The sequence below is a fragment of the Micropterus salmoides genome, unplaced genomic scaffold (assembly GCF_014851395.1).
Source record: "Micropterus salmoides isolate LMB-PRFRI ecotype aquatic unplaced genomic scaffold, ASM1485139v1 Ms_hic_scaffold_15, whole genome shotgun sequence".
NCBI classification, from domain to species: Eukaryota; Metazoa; Chordata; class Actinopteri; order Centrarchiformes; family Centrarchidae; genus Micropterus; species Micropterus salmoides.
Genome location: NW_024040596.1, coordinates 30,847,943 through 30,864,887, shown reverse-complemented (window position 1 = coordinate 30,864,887; position 16,945 = coordinate 30,847,943). Strand labels below are relative to the sequence as shown.

The window sequence follows — 16,945 nt, the reverse complement described above, 5'->3', positions numbered from 1 at the left end:
TAACTCAAGTGATCATAAATAGGCATGTGATTAGGAAATGTGACACATTATTACTGGCTGCTTTAGTTAGAACTGAATGCTGTTTTTCCTTATTGCTGCCTCCAGTCAGTGGGAAGAATTAATCTTTTGTTTCCTGACAGTAATGTGGGCAGCAGACTCTGGAGATGGACAGTTAAAACCCAAATAAATCTGCCATTTTCAAAGGAAGATTACAATGTGTCTCGTGGCTCACTAAGTGCAAACACTGGAAGGGAGATATCATTACCACAGCCTAATTTATTTCTTCAAGGAGTCGTGTATATGGGTTTACCAAAAGAATAAATACTCACTTGGCAGAGAATTTCCAAGGGTTATTAGTATTTGGGGTTGACAGTCTGTGTGAAATGCCATTATCTTTCAAGGCACACGTTTTACCTAACCCCTTGGTATTCTGGTGACGTGCTGTGAGCTACTGTATCAGTGGCAATCATGCTTTGGAATTTCTGTGTTGAAAGCTTTGCAACCGTTGATGAGAGAGCCAGCTGGACTTGGTGATAAGAAAAGTTCATTTCAAAAAAACACAAGTACAGTATAACTACATGTGGCTGTCAGGTGAATGATTTTTAATGAATGCAAGACTGTTTCTGACCGAAACTTTACTTCCCTCCAGTCTCTCCTCTTTTCTTCTCTGTACATTTGTGAAACAGATTCATAAAGCACCGGTATATGTTAATTTGCATTGCATCTTGTCTTTCTATTGACTCTGTATGCAATCTCTAAAATTTTGCAGTTTGGCATTCTTATTGAATGTCAAACGGTTCATGTGGAGGTGCGTGTTTATTTTCATCTTTAGCATAATCTTTGCCCCTGAAATTGACATCCTCTTCTGCTCCGATTGTGGGTAAGTTTCATTCACAAAAATGTTACCATAGAGTCAAACGAAAACCTTTAACTGCATGTCTTCTGTTTCTGCTGCCAGAAACCAGCAGGCATACAGATAACAAGTTCAGCAGTGCCAATAACTTGAAACAATAAAAACATATTGATAGTACAGCTGCCAATGACGTGTGAAATATTCCCATACAATAAATAATCTAAAAAACCTTGCAATAAGCGGTCAGACCTGATAATGATGATGAGAAATTTGCATTAAGTTTGCCTTTTTAAAATATTTTATTTCAGCTATTTTCTGTATAATATTCAAACCCAAAATCCATGCAGATCAAGGTATTATGATTCTTAAGTCAAGCAAGTGTTTTTCCTGCTTGGAGAAAGGCAGACAGTCTGTGCATGACTCAAATGACAGGTCTGGACTTGAGAATTTTGTTCATTCCTAAGAGATAATTGATGAATTCCACAAATTTTCTTGAATCTCACCGATGTGACACTGAAGAACGCATCTGTTCATATGAGTGTTTCTTCCACGAGGAGCAATGTCTCCTCACTGCACATACTGCATTTTAAGTGATTGTGCCCCTCTCATACAAGGACAGCGCCTTCCCTTTCATGGCTCACACTTCTTTTTAACACAAAACTGTCAGGAGGACTGGCACAGATTTTCAGAAGAAGAGCTGATTTTCATGGTTGTGACTAATGCCAGCCCCATACCTCAAACACTGGTCTGCTATTAATTTTAATTCAGTCCTGTTTTGGAAATGGAAATACAGTTTGGGCCACACAATTACATGTTCATCATTTGTCAAAGAAGACAACATAATGACAGATCTTGATGGTATAATCTTAAATTGAGCTGACCTTTATTTCAGGTAAATATCATATTAGCTTGCCTTAAAATAACTCACACAAACGCTGCAGTGGTACAGTGACTATTACTGTATCCACACGAGTCCACCTAAGTTTCAGAGTTAAGCGTGGTAGAAGAAAGCCTTGCATTTCATTATTCATCGGGTTACAGACGTAGGACATTACTTATACATAAGAGTCTTAGCTTGTTCTTTTTCAGCGACGAACATTTCAATATTTAAGGAGACAAGTGCAGAGCAGTGCAGAGACCCATGGTAATGTTTTAAAGATCACAAGAATGAGTTACTTTTTCTCAGCTCTTATAGGCATGCACTGATTTGAGGTTGAACACCTCTGGACATCATTTGAAAATTCTTTAAAATTCTTTAAACTTGACCTCATCGGAGACTATATGGATTTTTGGGAGGGACAGTAGTTGCCAGTGGTACTGTTCAGTGTTATCTGGTTATTTTTTTATAAGCAGTGTCAGGCAGTAGCGTCGCTACAAGTAGCGCCGTTACTAGTTTAACTACATTTCTCAGTAGTTTGGTGTTTTCTGAATCAAATAGCTTTTCAGTAACAAAGCTCTTTTATTGACTGAGTAGCACGGTAGCTTCCACACATGCTACATTTTCCCAAGCATTTCTGAAGGATCAGTAAGTGACGCCACCGACATCACGTACTGATCCTTAGGCTGATGTCTGCGACTTTGCTGCAGGAGAATAAAGACACATGAGATGAGATGAGACATTTCTCTCTCTCTCTCTCTCTCTCTCTCTCTCTCTCTCTTCTCTCAGGCCTATTGCCATGAATGTTTAAGTTGATTAGATTGCTATGTTGCCAGAGCACAAATTCACATACAAACAATAAAAAAGATATAATTAATAAATAATGAAATGACATTATAAAACCTAAAGAAAGATGAATAAAAACACAATATAGACCCTGCGATGGACTGACGACCTGTCCAGGGTGCACCCCGCCTTTTGGCCGATGTCAGCTGGGATTGGCTCCAGCCCCCCTGCGACCCTGTACACAGGATAAGCGGTTGACGATGGATGGATGGATGGATGGATGGGACAATATAGACCTATGTTACGTTTTTCAAAGGTACAATTATTAAAATAGCATACAATATTAATGCTAATGATGTGATAATTAAGTAACTTTATACAAACAACAATCCGTTTGTTGCATGAGGAAATCTATATATATGTAATATATATATATATAACCTAACCCTCAAACTCCCAGGCCTCTGATAGAGGACTCAAGCTTGAGGATGACACATACCACCTCCCACCCCTTGCGGGAGGTGGTATATTTATTTTTTTTATATGACCTAACTATACAATATTAAAAGAATTAAAGTAGCTTAGATGTAACTAAGCCACTTTCCATGTTGCTGTAGCTTGGCTTGCTACATTTTCCATGTAGCTTGCCCAACACTGGTTATAAGTGGGCTAACAGTTGCAACACAGCACAAAGGGCAGTATTTTTAACACTCTATAATATATACAATTTTTTTGAGATCAGGCCATTCAAAACAACCATTATAGTCCTTTAAGACTGCAGTACACAATATGACTACATTGTTTTCTTTGGTAATATATGTGAGTCCACCTTTTGCTTTCCTATGTCGTTGGTTTATTACAATATATACAGTATATATTTATGTGACAGTGAAGGTAATGATGCAGCCGCCACATGGACAGTGGAAGGAACTCTGTGGACCATTGTGGAAGCAGGGGAAACTTATTCCTCAGGGTGCAGAGTGCCATCCAGACGCTGCGCTGGCAGCTGTTTGGGATTAGCCAGAGGAGTTCAGTAAAGACAGCTGCGTTTACTTGTAAAGCAATTCATTACTATATGAATCCCTGTGGCACTGGATAACCTCAGAGACCCAGACATGACCCTTATACCCATCGCGGCTGATAAACCCACCACATGGTGGAGGATCAGAGGAGACAAACTCAGTCACAAAATAAATATGTCTCTACGAAATGCTGTCTTAGTAAAGCAGGAATGGAATTCTGGGATGTGTCAGAGTTACTACTCTTTCTTTTAACCATGTACAGGCAAGTTTCTTGAACAATGTTATTGAATTATTCATAGCAAATTATTCATTAAAAAAAGTAATTACTTGTTTTGTTTTAAACATTTGAAAGAGAATAAATATGATGGTACCATCAGATGGTACCATCAACAACCTCAATCAATAAAACTGTAGGTTGACACACCCTCCAACTCTGAACTAAACTGCACTGAACTAAACGATTTCTGAATGGCCTTATCCATGGCTAACATTAGCTGGCTAGCTAAGAGACAAAACATTTACATTAGACAACTTTGGAATTATTGGGAGGTCATTTCTCCTCCTTTAGTTGAGGCTAGTCGCCTCCCCACACACCCAGGGCCTGTGTACAGTAAAAGACACAAAGTACACAAAACAGTACAGTTACTTAATATCAAATTGTAAACCTTAAACTAATTGTCACAGAAAAAACTGCTGTCCTCTTGTTAATGTTTTCACTTGCAGTGATTTACATTACGTTCTGAAAATCTTCAACAAAACAAAATGAAGCCAATGCATTAGTTCACGCAGAGCACTAAAGTGGTGCTTACCTCAGCTGAGTAGCATCAGCTGATTCATTCATGCCGGGCAATCACTTGCTCTTTCGTTGTATTGCTACCAGTCACTTCTTGTCATATTCATGCAGGCGTGGTGATTATAACCTTACACTTCTTCCATGCAGGTTACCCGATGACTCTAAATCGTTCCCGCCTCTTACCTACTGTGTGCTAGGGTTGGCTGGATAGATGAATGGACTTTCTATTACTCTGCTGATAAGTGTGCACGCCAACGGCATTTGTTACAGCAGCTCCACCACCTGAACGTACAGTACTGCTTATGTGCAAAGCTTTTGGGATTGTTCATTTGACTAAGATTAATGTTCATGCATGTATTTATTAAGCAGGGATTTGCTCTCTAAGCAGAATCCTCGTCACTGGTCAGAATCATTAAGAACTGCATCAGACAGCAGATACAAATCTGGCTGTAACATTTGCTATACCTGATCAATTCCTTGATGTAAGTGTCTCTGACTCGACTAAATAAACACATAAATGCAGGGCAGATAGTGCATGGTGTTTGAGTGCAGATGCATTTGAGAGGCCATGAAGAGCTTAATTTAAAAGCAGCTGTTAAGATGAATTTGAAAAGTAATTTTCTGACAAGTTCTGAGAATCCTTTGGAAAATAGATTTCTACACACTGCCTGTCTGATGTGACGATATGTATTACAATGACGGGCACACAAGGAAGAAGAACAATCATGTGTGGCAGAATGCTTAAATTAAAGCAAACTAACAGATACTGCTAACAGACCAGAGAGGCCAGAAATGAGACAAATCAATTTACGTTTTTGTATTATTTTGTTTCAGCATCCTCATCAGGTAGATCTGATTTGAAATAATGTTGTTTATAACATCATAGAAAAACAACACTAGTGTGTTGCTAATTGCTGGGCATGAGGTGGCACCTTTTAGGACATTCCTGAATGCTGGTCTTTATCTGAGATAAACCGGATGTACATTTGCCAAACCAACCAGTTAGTTCTCTTCCTTAAACAAATTTTATTTGTAAGGGTGTTGTTTCCACCCCTTGTGGCAGACAAACTCCTAAGCCATGGCGCACCAAGCACAGTTGCAGTGGGTGTTTTCTGCTTTCAGATAACAGAGGGAGTGATGAGCCCATTAAGGCTTGGTGCACAAGAGTAAGGCCAAGAAGATGCACAAGGATGAGATTTATTGGTCGTGTTTTGGTGTAAGGAACGAGGGCTAACTGGTTGGTTGGACAAATGCATGTGCTTCTTTGTTGCTGTGGAAAAAATGTAAAATACAGTATGAAGCAAAGTGAAAGCTTAACCAGATGATGATGCTCAGGGATCTCAAAGTCATCACAATTCATCCAGAGGGAACCATTCATATCTGTATTTAATTACAATAAGTTCAAAAAGTATCATGATAATTCAATCTGGACTAAAGTGATGGACTGACCATCTGACTGACATTGTCATTATCTCCTGGATGCAGATCTGATTTAAAGGTGGACTGCTATAGAGGTACTGGTAAACTATATTGCCATGGATGTGTTTTTCATATTGTTATATCACATATCTAGCACTTCTTTATAAATGTTTCTGTAAAAAAGCAGAAGCAGGTAATGTTGAAGGTAATGTGGTTAAACAGGCTCACCAATCACCATTAATCAGTCTCTCTCCATTTTTCCCTTGTTGAGATTTTTTTGACATTGCCTGCTTTACTGCTTGTTTCGGCAGTGATATATTTGTGGTTGGCATTTAACTCTACTGCCAGGGCCATTGTGCCCACATTTGTGGCTTCTTCATCTTGACTATTTGGTTCTTTTCTTGTCAAAAATGCTATATCTTGAAGGAAAAGTGGTTCCCTACACACATGTAATGTAACTACCCGATGAATAATGCTTACAGGTCAAACACAAATAAGGGGGTACTTTTTAAAAACAATTATTGAGTATTTTCTTTCTAAGCCTGTGTTAATAACAGTACTGGACCTGCTGAACTAGGCAAGTTTAGGGTTAATTGCCTTGATTTGAGGAATATTGAAAATGTCTTTGCTTTCCATGGTCACACTATTCGAAGTACTCGATAACTTAATTGTCATATAGCCTGAACAAAAGAGAAAAAAACTAAATATCTGTTTTTCTGTTTTCAGTTATCTTATTGAGCATTAAATATGTTAATTAGTATGAGACAGACACATTTACTATGGTCATGCTTAGTAGTTGCTGTGTACGTGTGTATGTCTCTTTATACAGACATTTAAGATTGTGACTATTTGTGCATGCCATTGTGTTGTCACAAAAGTATTCGGTTGTGACAGTTCCCCATACCATGACATTTGAGGTGGGCTGTTTCTGAATGTTTGGCACAGACACAAAACAAACAATGCTGTCACATCCTAGAAATCCAGCTTGGTACAAAAGATGTTTTCCTGGCGGTGCCACACAATGCACTTCCCATCAATACAGAACATGCTGCGTTACCTAGAAGATGAAAAATATAGGCCTTCCCTTTGTGTTTGTCTGGCGGTGAAATCTCACTTTTGATTCTCACAGTTAATCACATTACATAACAGTTGCACAAACCTGAGCCTTTTTGGCTGTCTGGTGCATTTTACTATAATTTAATTTGAGGGAAAAATGAGTCAGAAAAAGTATTTGTTTTTAATGACATCTTTGCAGGTCCAAATGGAACGGCTGCTTCGGCACATCTTTGCTTTGAACTTTTTCTCTGTAATGTTTTTTTGGCGGGGGCAGCTTTCAAAATTAAATTTCCTTCATACTGATGATTTATTCTTTGTTCCTTCTTTTTCCAAACACAGACTCTGAAGTCATCTACAGAAACAGCGACGGCCACGTCATCAAGTTCAACATCCTGACAAATGAAACGGAGATTGTCCTGACAAACACAACCTTTGTAAGTAGATATTAGCCTGTCATAGAGTGTATCAAAGTATTAGGATTTAGCATAATATAAATGCTATCATTATGATTGTCATTGCAAACAGTAGTTACCTCTTACTGTCTATTGCTTCTTTCTGTCTAATTTCCACTAGATCAATTTCAACGTGGCCAAGTATTCTGTCTCCCCTGATCTGAAATATGTACTCTTCGCTTATGATGTGAAACAGGTAAGTTTCTTAAGGAGACCAGTGCTGTGGATGTTTTTGCAGTGATGAAAGGCAGACATCATTTAAATGTCTCCACTCGTTCCTGCGTATAGATGGAGTGCACTGAAGACCATGAATAAAATGTAACCTAATGATTCTCAAGGAATGTGCTCAGTTAGTTTTCAAGTGGTTTCACTCTGTGTACTTAAATTGCATGTGTAACACTGTTGTTATGGAATAATTTATTGTAGAGTATACATGAGTGAGAGAGTGTACAGAGAGAGCAGATTCAGATCACTTTCTTGAATAAAAGCAGCAATACCACATTGTAAAAATACTGTATTACAAGTCCATGATTCAAAATGTTAAGTCAAACTACAGAAGTATTAAAAAATGTACTACAATGTTTTTAAAGTATCATGCACTCATCATAGTAGTGCTCATCATGCAGAATAATGTAATATTATATTATCGGATCACAATTATTGATGCAAGATTTTAATGAAGCTGTTACAGGTTGCGCTACTCTTAAACACTGTTTATAGATGGGTTCCTGAGCAGCGTCATCATTGAGATGCACATGAGTGAGGGGGTAGAAAACAAACAGAATGATTGACTGATCCAAATGAGGATTCTTTTTGTGCCTTAAACTGCACAAATCAACAAAGTGAAAAAGGTTCAGTGTCCCAAGGATGCCTCCCCACAGTCTCCCAGAGTGCAGAATTAGCCCCAGTGACCTGGTTAGAGCTATGGGTGTTGGTTATGCACGGAACCTGGTGAGGAAGAAACTATTGTTTAAAAGGTAAGATGGCTCACAGTGTCAGTGTGTGTTTAAAGCTGTGGTAGGTAACATTGGAGGTAGAGAGATAGGCCAGCCAGTCATTGGCCATCCTTATTACAGCCACAGATACCTATTTATTTATTTATTTATTTAATTTTTTATGTCAGAGCATTTAATTTATTGATTGCTGCCAGGATGTAAAGAGAATTTCAACAATATTACAAAAAATGCTTCTGAAACAAATTGCCAGCTTTAAGGCTGCTTAATAAAGAGTGCAAACATTTGTCAGGCTCTGTGATCAATGCTTTGGGGATCAGTTTGAAGTGTGTTTCAGTGAGGGATTTGGTGACAGCTGACAGAGGTGACAAACAAATGGCTTTGGATGAAAAGTGCATGTTGTTACAATTATAATTTCTGTGAGAAAAGTCTCTTTTCAGTATTCAGTGTAGCTGCTAAATATTCATGTATTTAAAGTTTGTTCACCACAGTCTGACAAAAACGTAATCTAAATAATTTTGTATTTACAGGTTTTGCATTAGCATGTATCCAGCCATCATATACAGCCATCATAAGTTAAAATAACATTGTGCTAATTGAGTGCCTGGCAATCAGACAAATCCAGAGTACATTCCTTGTTGATCGTCTTTACTTAGGCATTTTCAAAATGCCACACAAAATTTTGCCACTAGCCGTAGTTTTGTAGTACTCAGGACCGGTCTTGGTCTCGGTCTTGTCTCGTACTCAACCACATTTGTACTCAGTCTTGTCTCGGTCTCGGACATTGAGGACTCGGGATTCTATTTCAAGACCATAACTTTGGGAATATCAATAAATTGCTTTTGTCTATTGTCTGATTTATTTGTTAAAATCCTAACTTTGATTGGATGTAAAACTCATTGCTTCAAATGCAACCAATAACCCTAATTAAAAATGTGTAGTTACCGTTAACGTCTGTCACCCCTCCCTGCGATGGTAAGCTTGGAAAAGGAGTGTTGGATAAAGGTGCTTACGTTGATTTCAACTCTGTGTGTGAGAAATTTGTGAGAAATTTATTTATTTTCAGGATAAAAACCCCTTGAGATGTACCATCTCGTTTTCGAGGGGGTCCTGACCAAAAACACACAATAATATAAAAATACACAATGTATACAGCAAACATCAAACACACAATAGTAAACATTTCAAGAATACAAAATAATAAAAATAAAAACACATTCACTCATGTACCTTGCACATGCCACAAACTCTAATAGTAAAACAGTAGAGTATAACACTAAGTAACAATAGTTAACAGGAGCAGTCCGTTGTAAGGTGAATGATAAGAGCATTCTTAAATGAACCTAGATACTTCAAAGATGTCAAGAAAATTGGTAGATTGTTCCAGTCTCTAGGAGCCTTAACCCTAAATGCTTTTTTTCCTATTTCTAGTATAATTTTCGGAACATGAAAAAAAAAGTTTGTTATTGCTTCTAAGATAATAAATATGATTAGAGTTATGCAAAATGAAAAACTCTTGTAAATAAACAGGATATTTAAAATTAATACATTTGAAAAGAAACAGTGTAACTGTCTTCTATTCAAGAGAAAGCCACTGCAGTTGATTGTACATTACACAATGGTGGGTTTGAAAGTCGCAATTCAGAATAAATCTGCACAAACTATTAAATTTAACATTAACTTTCATAAGACCAGCTTTTGAAGCATTTTGATACACAATGTCTCCATAATCGAGGCAACAACAACTGAGATACCAGCCTCTTTTTTTACATTCATGATGAAACAGTTCTTTGACCTGTACAAAACCCCAATAGAACAGCCAATCTTATTACATATATTATCAATATGCTTTTTATATGATAATTCAGAGTCAATCCATAGCCCCAGATATCTAACACAATCAACCTTAGTAAGGGCACCATTAGATGTAGAAATTGAAAGATTATTAGTAGCAGATTTAAGCCTTTGTTTTGTTCCAAACAACATGATGTAAGACTTTGAATGGTTAAGAACTAATCTATTTATAGCTAACCAGTTTTGTATCAAATCGAAATCTGACTGTAAAGAAGTAGAGATCTGTAATATATTTGCACTAGAAAAATAGATTACTGTATCTTCTGCATATAAATGAATATTCAAAGTTTTACATAATGATGGGAGTTCATTTATAAAAATAGAAATGAGAAGGGGACCCAGTATAGAACCTTGTGGAACCCCTTGCTTGATATTAAGAAGATCAGACTGATGCCTTTCAATAAACACGCACTGCTTCCTATCACCAAGATACGCATGAAACCAAGCCAGTGCATTCTGAGTAAGTCCAATAGTTTGTAATTTATGCAGCAATATATGATGATCCACCAAGTCAAAAGCCTTGGATAAGTCAATAAAAATTGCACCTGTTAATTTGCCTTTGTCAGCGGAAGAGGATATGTCATTAGTAATTTTCAATAGGGCTGTCGTTGTGGAATGATTGGTTCTAAAACCAGATAGAAAAGATGATAGTATGTCATGTTCTGTAAGATAATTGAATAATTGAGTATATATTAGTTTTTCAAAAACTTTTGCCACTGTACAAATGATAGATATAGGTCTATAATTATTAAGGTCAAGAGAATTGCCGCCTTTATGTAAGGGAATCACTTTTGGAAATTTCCAAACATATGGTATTTCACTAGTAGAAAAAAAACGGTTAAATAGGTCTGCTAGAGGGTACATCAATATATGAGCAGCCCATTTAATACATTTTGCCTCCAGTCCATCCAAACCTGGACCTCTGTTAGACTTTAAATCAGTGATAACAGATAATACTTCAGTTGGTTCAATTTTCCTGAAACTAAAATTATTCATTCTTTGGTGTTGAATATAATCAGAGGCATAATGATCAGATTCACCAAAAGCCAGCGTTGAGCCAACAGAAGTGAAATGTTGGTTAAAAACATCAGCAATATCTAAAGGATCTTTAATGATGCGATCTTTGAACTTTATCTGATGAATTGACTGATTTGTAGATTTATTGAGAAGGTCATTTGCCTTTCTCCAGAACTGTCTTGGATTTTTATAATATTTGGAAAGACTGTCTGCATAATAAGCTGCTTTAGCATTCTTAGTTTTAGTTTTACTTTGATTTCTCAGCTGTCTATAAACCTCCCAATCTAATTGGTCTCTACTTTTTCTAAATTTAGACCAGGCTAAATCATGCTGTCTGAACAGATTTATCAAATCAGAATTAACCCAGGGTAGATGTCTACCTTTAACTTTTATTGTTTTCCAGGGTGCATGTTTGTTACAGATATTTGTAAATTCAGATGACAGATAGTCCCAAACATCCTGCAAAGTCAGTATTATTTGAAATCTGTACCAATTCAAACCAATTACATCCTCAATAAAAGAGTCCATATTAATATTTTTGCACTGCTCTAATTTTAGGAGGCAATTTTAGCATTTTAACTTTCCATATACAGTAAATTATACAGTGATCACTAAAAGAGTCAGATAGTATGCCAGTTTTCAATATCCCCTCAGGATGTGTAGTTAGGATCCAATCTAATAATCTGTGATTGAGAGTTTTATGATTAAGTCTTGTAGGTTCTTTCAATAGCTGAGAAAAATTCAGATTTTCAAGTGCACATCTGTCTTTAGAGGAGAAATTATCCAACCAGTTTTTGTTAAAATTAAAGAATTATCCATTCATTTGACCATTCAATAGAATATATAGTGTCTGTGATACAATTAATGGAGTTTGCAGGTACATTTGGAGGTCTATAAATATCTCCAATCATGATTGATTTATTTTTATTAAGAATAATCTTACAAATAACGCCTCAAAATGCAATGGCTCAATCCTAGGCAAAACATGTTCAGACAACAAAGTATCAGCAACATAAATAGCAACTCCGCCACCTCTGGTACCTCTACCTCTTCTAAAAAGAACATAATTTCATAATGATATTTCCTGATTAGAAATTGATTTGGTTAACCTTGTTTCAGACAGCGTAATTATGTTGGGCTTCTGATCCTCTACCCAAGCTCTGAATATGTCTATTTTTGGAAGCAGGCTCCTAATGCTGACATGCACAATCTTTAAACCTTTACAGTTATCCATATTTGTAAGGAATTAAGATCAAGCTCATAAATCATCAAACCCAAATCTGAGCTGACACTCACCACAACACAATGATTCATAAGGGGGAAAAGGCAAATAAGACACAAAACAAAAGTATTCCCACCAATCATTGTTCACCCTACTACTAAAAATATTCTCACCTCTATTATAAGAAATGTTAAAAATCAACATAAAGAAGAAGAGAGTGGGACAGGAAAATAGAGATAACAAAAGAGAGAGAGAGAAAAAGAGGGGGGAGAGAGAGAGAGAGCGGGGGAGGGACCACAAGCCATCCATAAAAGCAGAACAGAGCAGAAACGTAGTGCACCTGAGCATTAAGGCTTATTAATATCAATAATCATCATTCAACAAAGCGTGCATGCCAGTAGAGAAATTTTATCCAAAAGAGGGAAAGTGGCAGCTGGTCAACAAACTTTTTACGTCTATCCACAATTTCCTTAGGGAACTGATCGTTCATGCCGAAGTTGGTTCCCTTCAACTCCCTTCCCTTGCTTTTTACTAACTCCTTTTGCTTGGAATGTTCAAATCTAGCGATAATTGGCCTTGAGCCCGTATTGCTTTTCTTCCCCAAGCGATGTATATGGTAAAAAGTTATGTTGTTTACTGTGTCAGCAGGCAGTTTTAGTGAATTCAGGATAAAGTTTTTCAACACATGTTCGGGGTTATTGGGAGTGTTTTCCTTTACTCCAGAGATGATCAGATTTTTGCGCATGCTGTCCTCTGTATGTCGAGGATGTTTTTTTTCAAGATCTTATTTTCCTCCCCGGATAGTTTTCCCATTGTATTTTCTAACTCAGCAACAGTACCTTTCAGTGCGATGTTGTCCTGCAGTAGCTTGTCAATTTGGTTCTGGCTATAAACCAGACTTTAGACCAGACCCTTTATTTCCAGGAGATCTTGTCGCAACAAATCCAGGGTATGTAGTTTTTCACTTATTGACTTGAGGAGCTTCACGTCCACCGTGGCAGTAGTTGCAGAGAGCGATAAAAGGTCATCGGTGTCCGTCGATGAACATCTAGATTTCCTCTTTTTGTCCACTGGTTCTTGAGAGTTAGGGTCGGACATTCTGACTAATACGTTATATCGATTGCCAATAAACTGTTCAAGTTTACTCATGCTGTTGCGATGTTCCCTTGCAGTTGCCAGTTTAAAATCAGGTTTCTTACAAACAAAAGAGTATCTTATATAGCCGTCATCTAGCTACAGGGCGCCGCCATGTTTAGCATCATCAAGGTTGATTGATCCGCTCTGTGCAGCCACGCATCGTCACTCAGCAAACCATTGACTGAGGAATGTGATCTCAGTATGTGTGTGTTTTAATGGGAATGAGGATCTTACCGATGATCTCGTTCCACATTTTAGTATGTGTCATGTAATGTGGGGAACTGGTCTTAGTCTCAACTCTGTCTCGCCCTCCCTTGGTCTTGGTCTCGACTTGGTCTCAGCCCCTAGAAGTCTTGGTCTTGTCTCGGTCTTGATAAACTCTGGTCTTGGTCTTAACTTGGTCTCAGTTTGGGCGGTCTTGATTACAACACTACTAGTAAACTAATATCTGTTAAAGTATGTAGAGTACATTGAAGGCAAGAGTGGCCCTACTCTGCTTCTGACTGACTTACCCAGATATTCTTATACTAACCCTAACTAATCTCACACCTCTTGAATAGACCCAACCAACGAAGGCAACGAGTACGAGCCAATCACAGGCAGAGTAAGATCGTGATTTCACCATCTTAGGTAAAAACATTTGGTGTACTTAACCAGGTTTTACTGTTCTGAAAAGGACTCCACAGCCACCTACAGTCCAAGAAGGTGTGTTATTTGAGACCAAGAAGACCTTCAGATTTTGAGAAGGTATACAATGTTGAGCTGAATTTCCATCACTAAGTTCTCTCAACATCTATTGTACTGGGATGTAAGAAATAAAATATCAGGGTTATAAAGACACAACCATGCTGAAATACATATTCAGGGTTGAATGAACATCTACACCATAGTCCTTTAGTGCTTGATCGATTTTGACGAGGCCCCAGGTCAGGGGTGATTAAAAATCCATTGTGGCCTGCGTGAGAGTGGCAGGTCACATTCATTCACTATTAGAGCAGCAGGGCAGGCTTGAACCATAATTACCAGCTTTCCGTCAGAAAAGAATAGATGCAAAATGAGATATGCAAATCGGATCCTCCACTCTGGAAGGGATCAACTGTGAGGATTAGTGACAAGGCGATTAATCAGAACCTATTTGCATATTTTGCATGAAGTGTCAGACTTTTGATTTGAAACAATATGGCCAATAGCCACAGGTCTATTTTTATGTTGGAGGAAAAATATCATGAAAATTGGTGTATTTTTAAATGTCCCTTATTTTTATAAGCTCTTATAGTAAAAAAAACATCTAAAATTAAAATTATAATTACATTACAGGCTTGTGATATGTAATTTAACTTGAAAACAGTGGGCTTTAATCAGGGAAGGACATTTGAGATTTGAGACTTGACTGGAGACTTAAGACGCAAAAATGAGGATGTGAGACGTTATTTGGTGAACCATAAATATTGAAACTAGTCTACAGTCATACTTGCGGCTCAGTGAGGCTGTGCTTAGGCAGTGGTGCTTTAAGCTAAATGCTTATGTCAGCATGCTAACATGTGCAAAATGACAATGTTAACATGCTTCTATCAAGCAGGTATAATGTTTAACATGTTCACCATCTTAGTTTGGCATTTTAGCCTGCTAACATTTTCTTTAAAACACTTAGACCTGAAGTTTCTGAAGACTACAGCACAAGGAATCTGAAATACAAATATCTGATTAAAATTTTGTTTTATATATTCCAACAGCTTGATGTATGCTGCAAAAAAATCACCTGCTCATAATGGTTCATGTGTCTTGTAACCACGCAGCCAGGACACTGCACTCCACTTCAGAGCTTATCTTGGATCTGGAAGTTGTATACAGCAAAATATGATGTTGTACTATTTAGGATCTGCCTCATAGGATTTGAATTTAAAACATAACTAGTGTCAAAGTCTTATTTCCTCTTCTTCTATTAATCTGTGTCATTTTGACATTTAAAACCAAAGCAATGCGTTTGGGTCAGTGGTTTAGTTCTCAGAACCACTATCATCTCGGCAGCGCAGTACACTGTACTGTATAGTGCTGTACTAAATATTGTTTTGACATAAATGTGAATATAAATTGACCAGGCTTCCATAGTCCCTAGTGCTTAATAGTTTGGTCATTAGTTGTTCTAATATAAAACATAGAGGCAGAACTAAATCAAACTAAAATAAATTAAACAAACTTTGTACAGACAATGTCTTTTCAGTTCAAGAGTTGCCAGAAGAGTTGCTTTATTTGTATGTTTAGTTTTGAACGTATAAAGCAGTTTCATGCCTAATTTCTAATGATAACAGATGTTTTTCTGAGCTGTTAGCATGCACATTTAAAGATCAGCTCTGTATATGAAAAATACATGTGGCGCAATTAAGTGCCTGAAGTGGTCACCCATCTTCATCATGGAGTGTATTCTTTTAATTTGGTGGGGGAGTCACCGGATATAAAAAGCTCAGGAGCAGTGATGGATAGAAAAACTAGAATGTTCTAAGCAATTTAGATTAAGAAAATCGACACAAGTTGGGCTTTTTAACATTAAACATAGATTTTTGCTTTTCACTGTAAATTTAATCTCAGTTTCCATTAATTTATGTGATTTTAGCCTTGTGCTATTATCTGCATGCCAACTGATTTGCAAGTCATTTGTCAAAGACTTAAGACTTAAGTTGGACTTATAGACAGCTATGGTTTCTATTATACCAATTCCATTGTACGGGGAAATAGACTCTTACCCATTCATGTATGTAACTATCTCTGCTGTCCACCTGGCAACACTGTGTGAAACAAATCAACAGCCTTGAGCTTGAAACCTGTGTGATGAAGAGTAATACCAGCAATTCTTTTAGGAAAAATAAATTACCTTTCTAATAGATTCATCTCCGGTGCACTGAATGAAATAAAACATTGATTAATGCTTTGTGCCCAATTTCACCACCTTGGTGGAGATGTTACAATGTGACAAAGTCTTGTTTTTTTCCTGTTCACTACATTTTATTGTTTGTTTTGGTTCATATGTTACTGTGTTTTTTTTATATTTTTACCAAAGTACATAATGTTCTGTATTTGTCACTACAAAATATTTTTTGTAAGCAGCAATAAAGTCATTGCCTTGTGCTTCAACTGCCAGCTAGAGCAATGTTTTAATTGTCCATATAGCTTAACTGTTTTTGGTGCTGAGCCAAATCCAGAGTATATGTGTGGCATTGCACAATACAGTATAGCAAGCTTTTGACCATCGCTGTGCAGAAACAGAGCATTGGAACAGTTACAGTCATGTAGGTCCGATGGAAGACAAATGTTTAGGTGATAGAGGATAGAGCGTTATTTTATATTTTTAGTATTGCTAGAAATCAGCTAAAAAGACAAAACTAACGATGTGTTTTCTCACAGTGCTATCTGACTCCCCTGTCTGGCTGTTTAAACTCTAGATTTATTCCTTCCTATCTGGGACAGAGGAAGGTTTGAGCTGGGTCAAGTTCTCAATGACCCAGGAAG

The 16,945-nt window shown here is 37.2% G+C and overlaps 1 protein-coding gene across 1 annotated transcript in view; it reads left to right on the top strand.

The window, feature by feature from the left end:
* LOC119903455 (inactive dipeptidyl peptidase 10-like) overlaps positions 1-16,945 on the top strand; it is a 293,040-nt gene that overhangs the window by 157,886 nt on the left and 118,209 nt on the right. The window contains exons 4-5 of the mRNA XM_038719633.1: positions 7,146-7,240; positions 7,380-7,454. Of these exons, the coding sequence (XP_038575561.1) occupies positions 7,146-7,240; positions 7,380-7,454 (170 nt within the window). The remainder of the gene's footprint in view (positions 1-7,145; positions 7,241-7,379; positions 7,455-16,945) is intronic.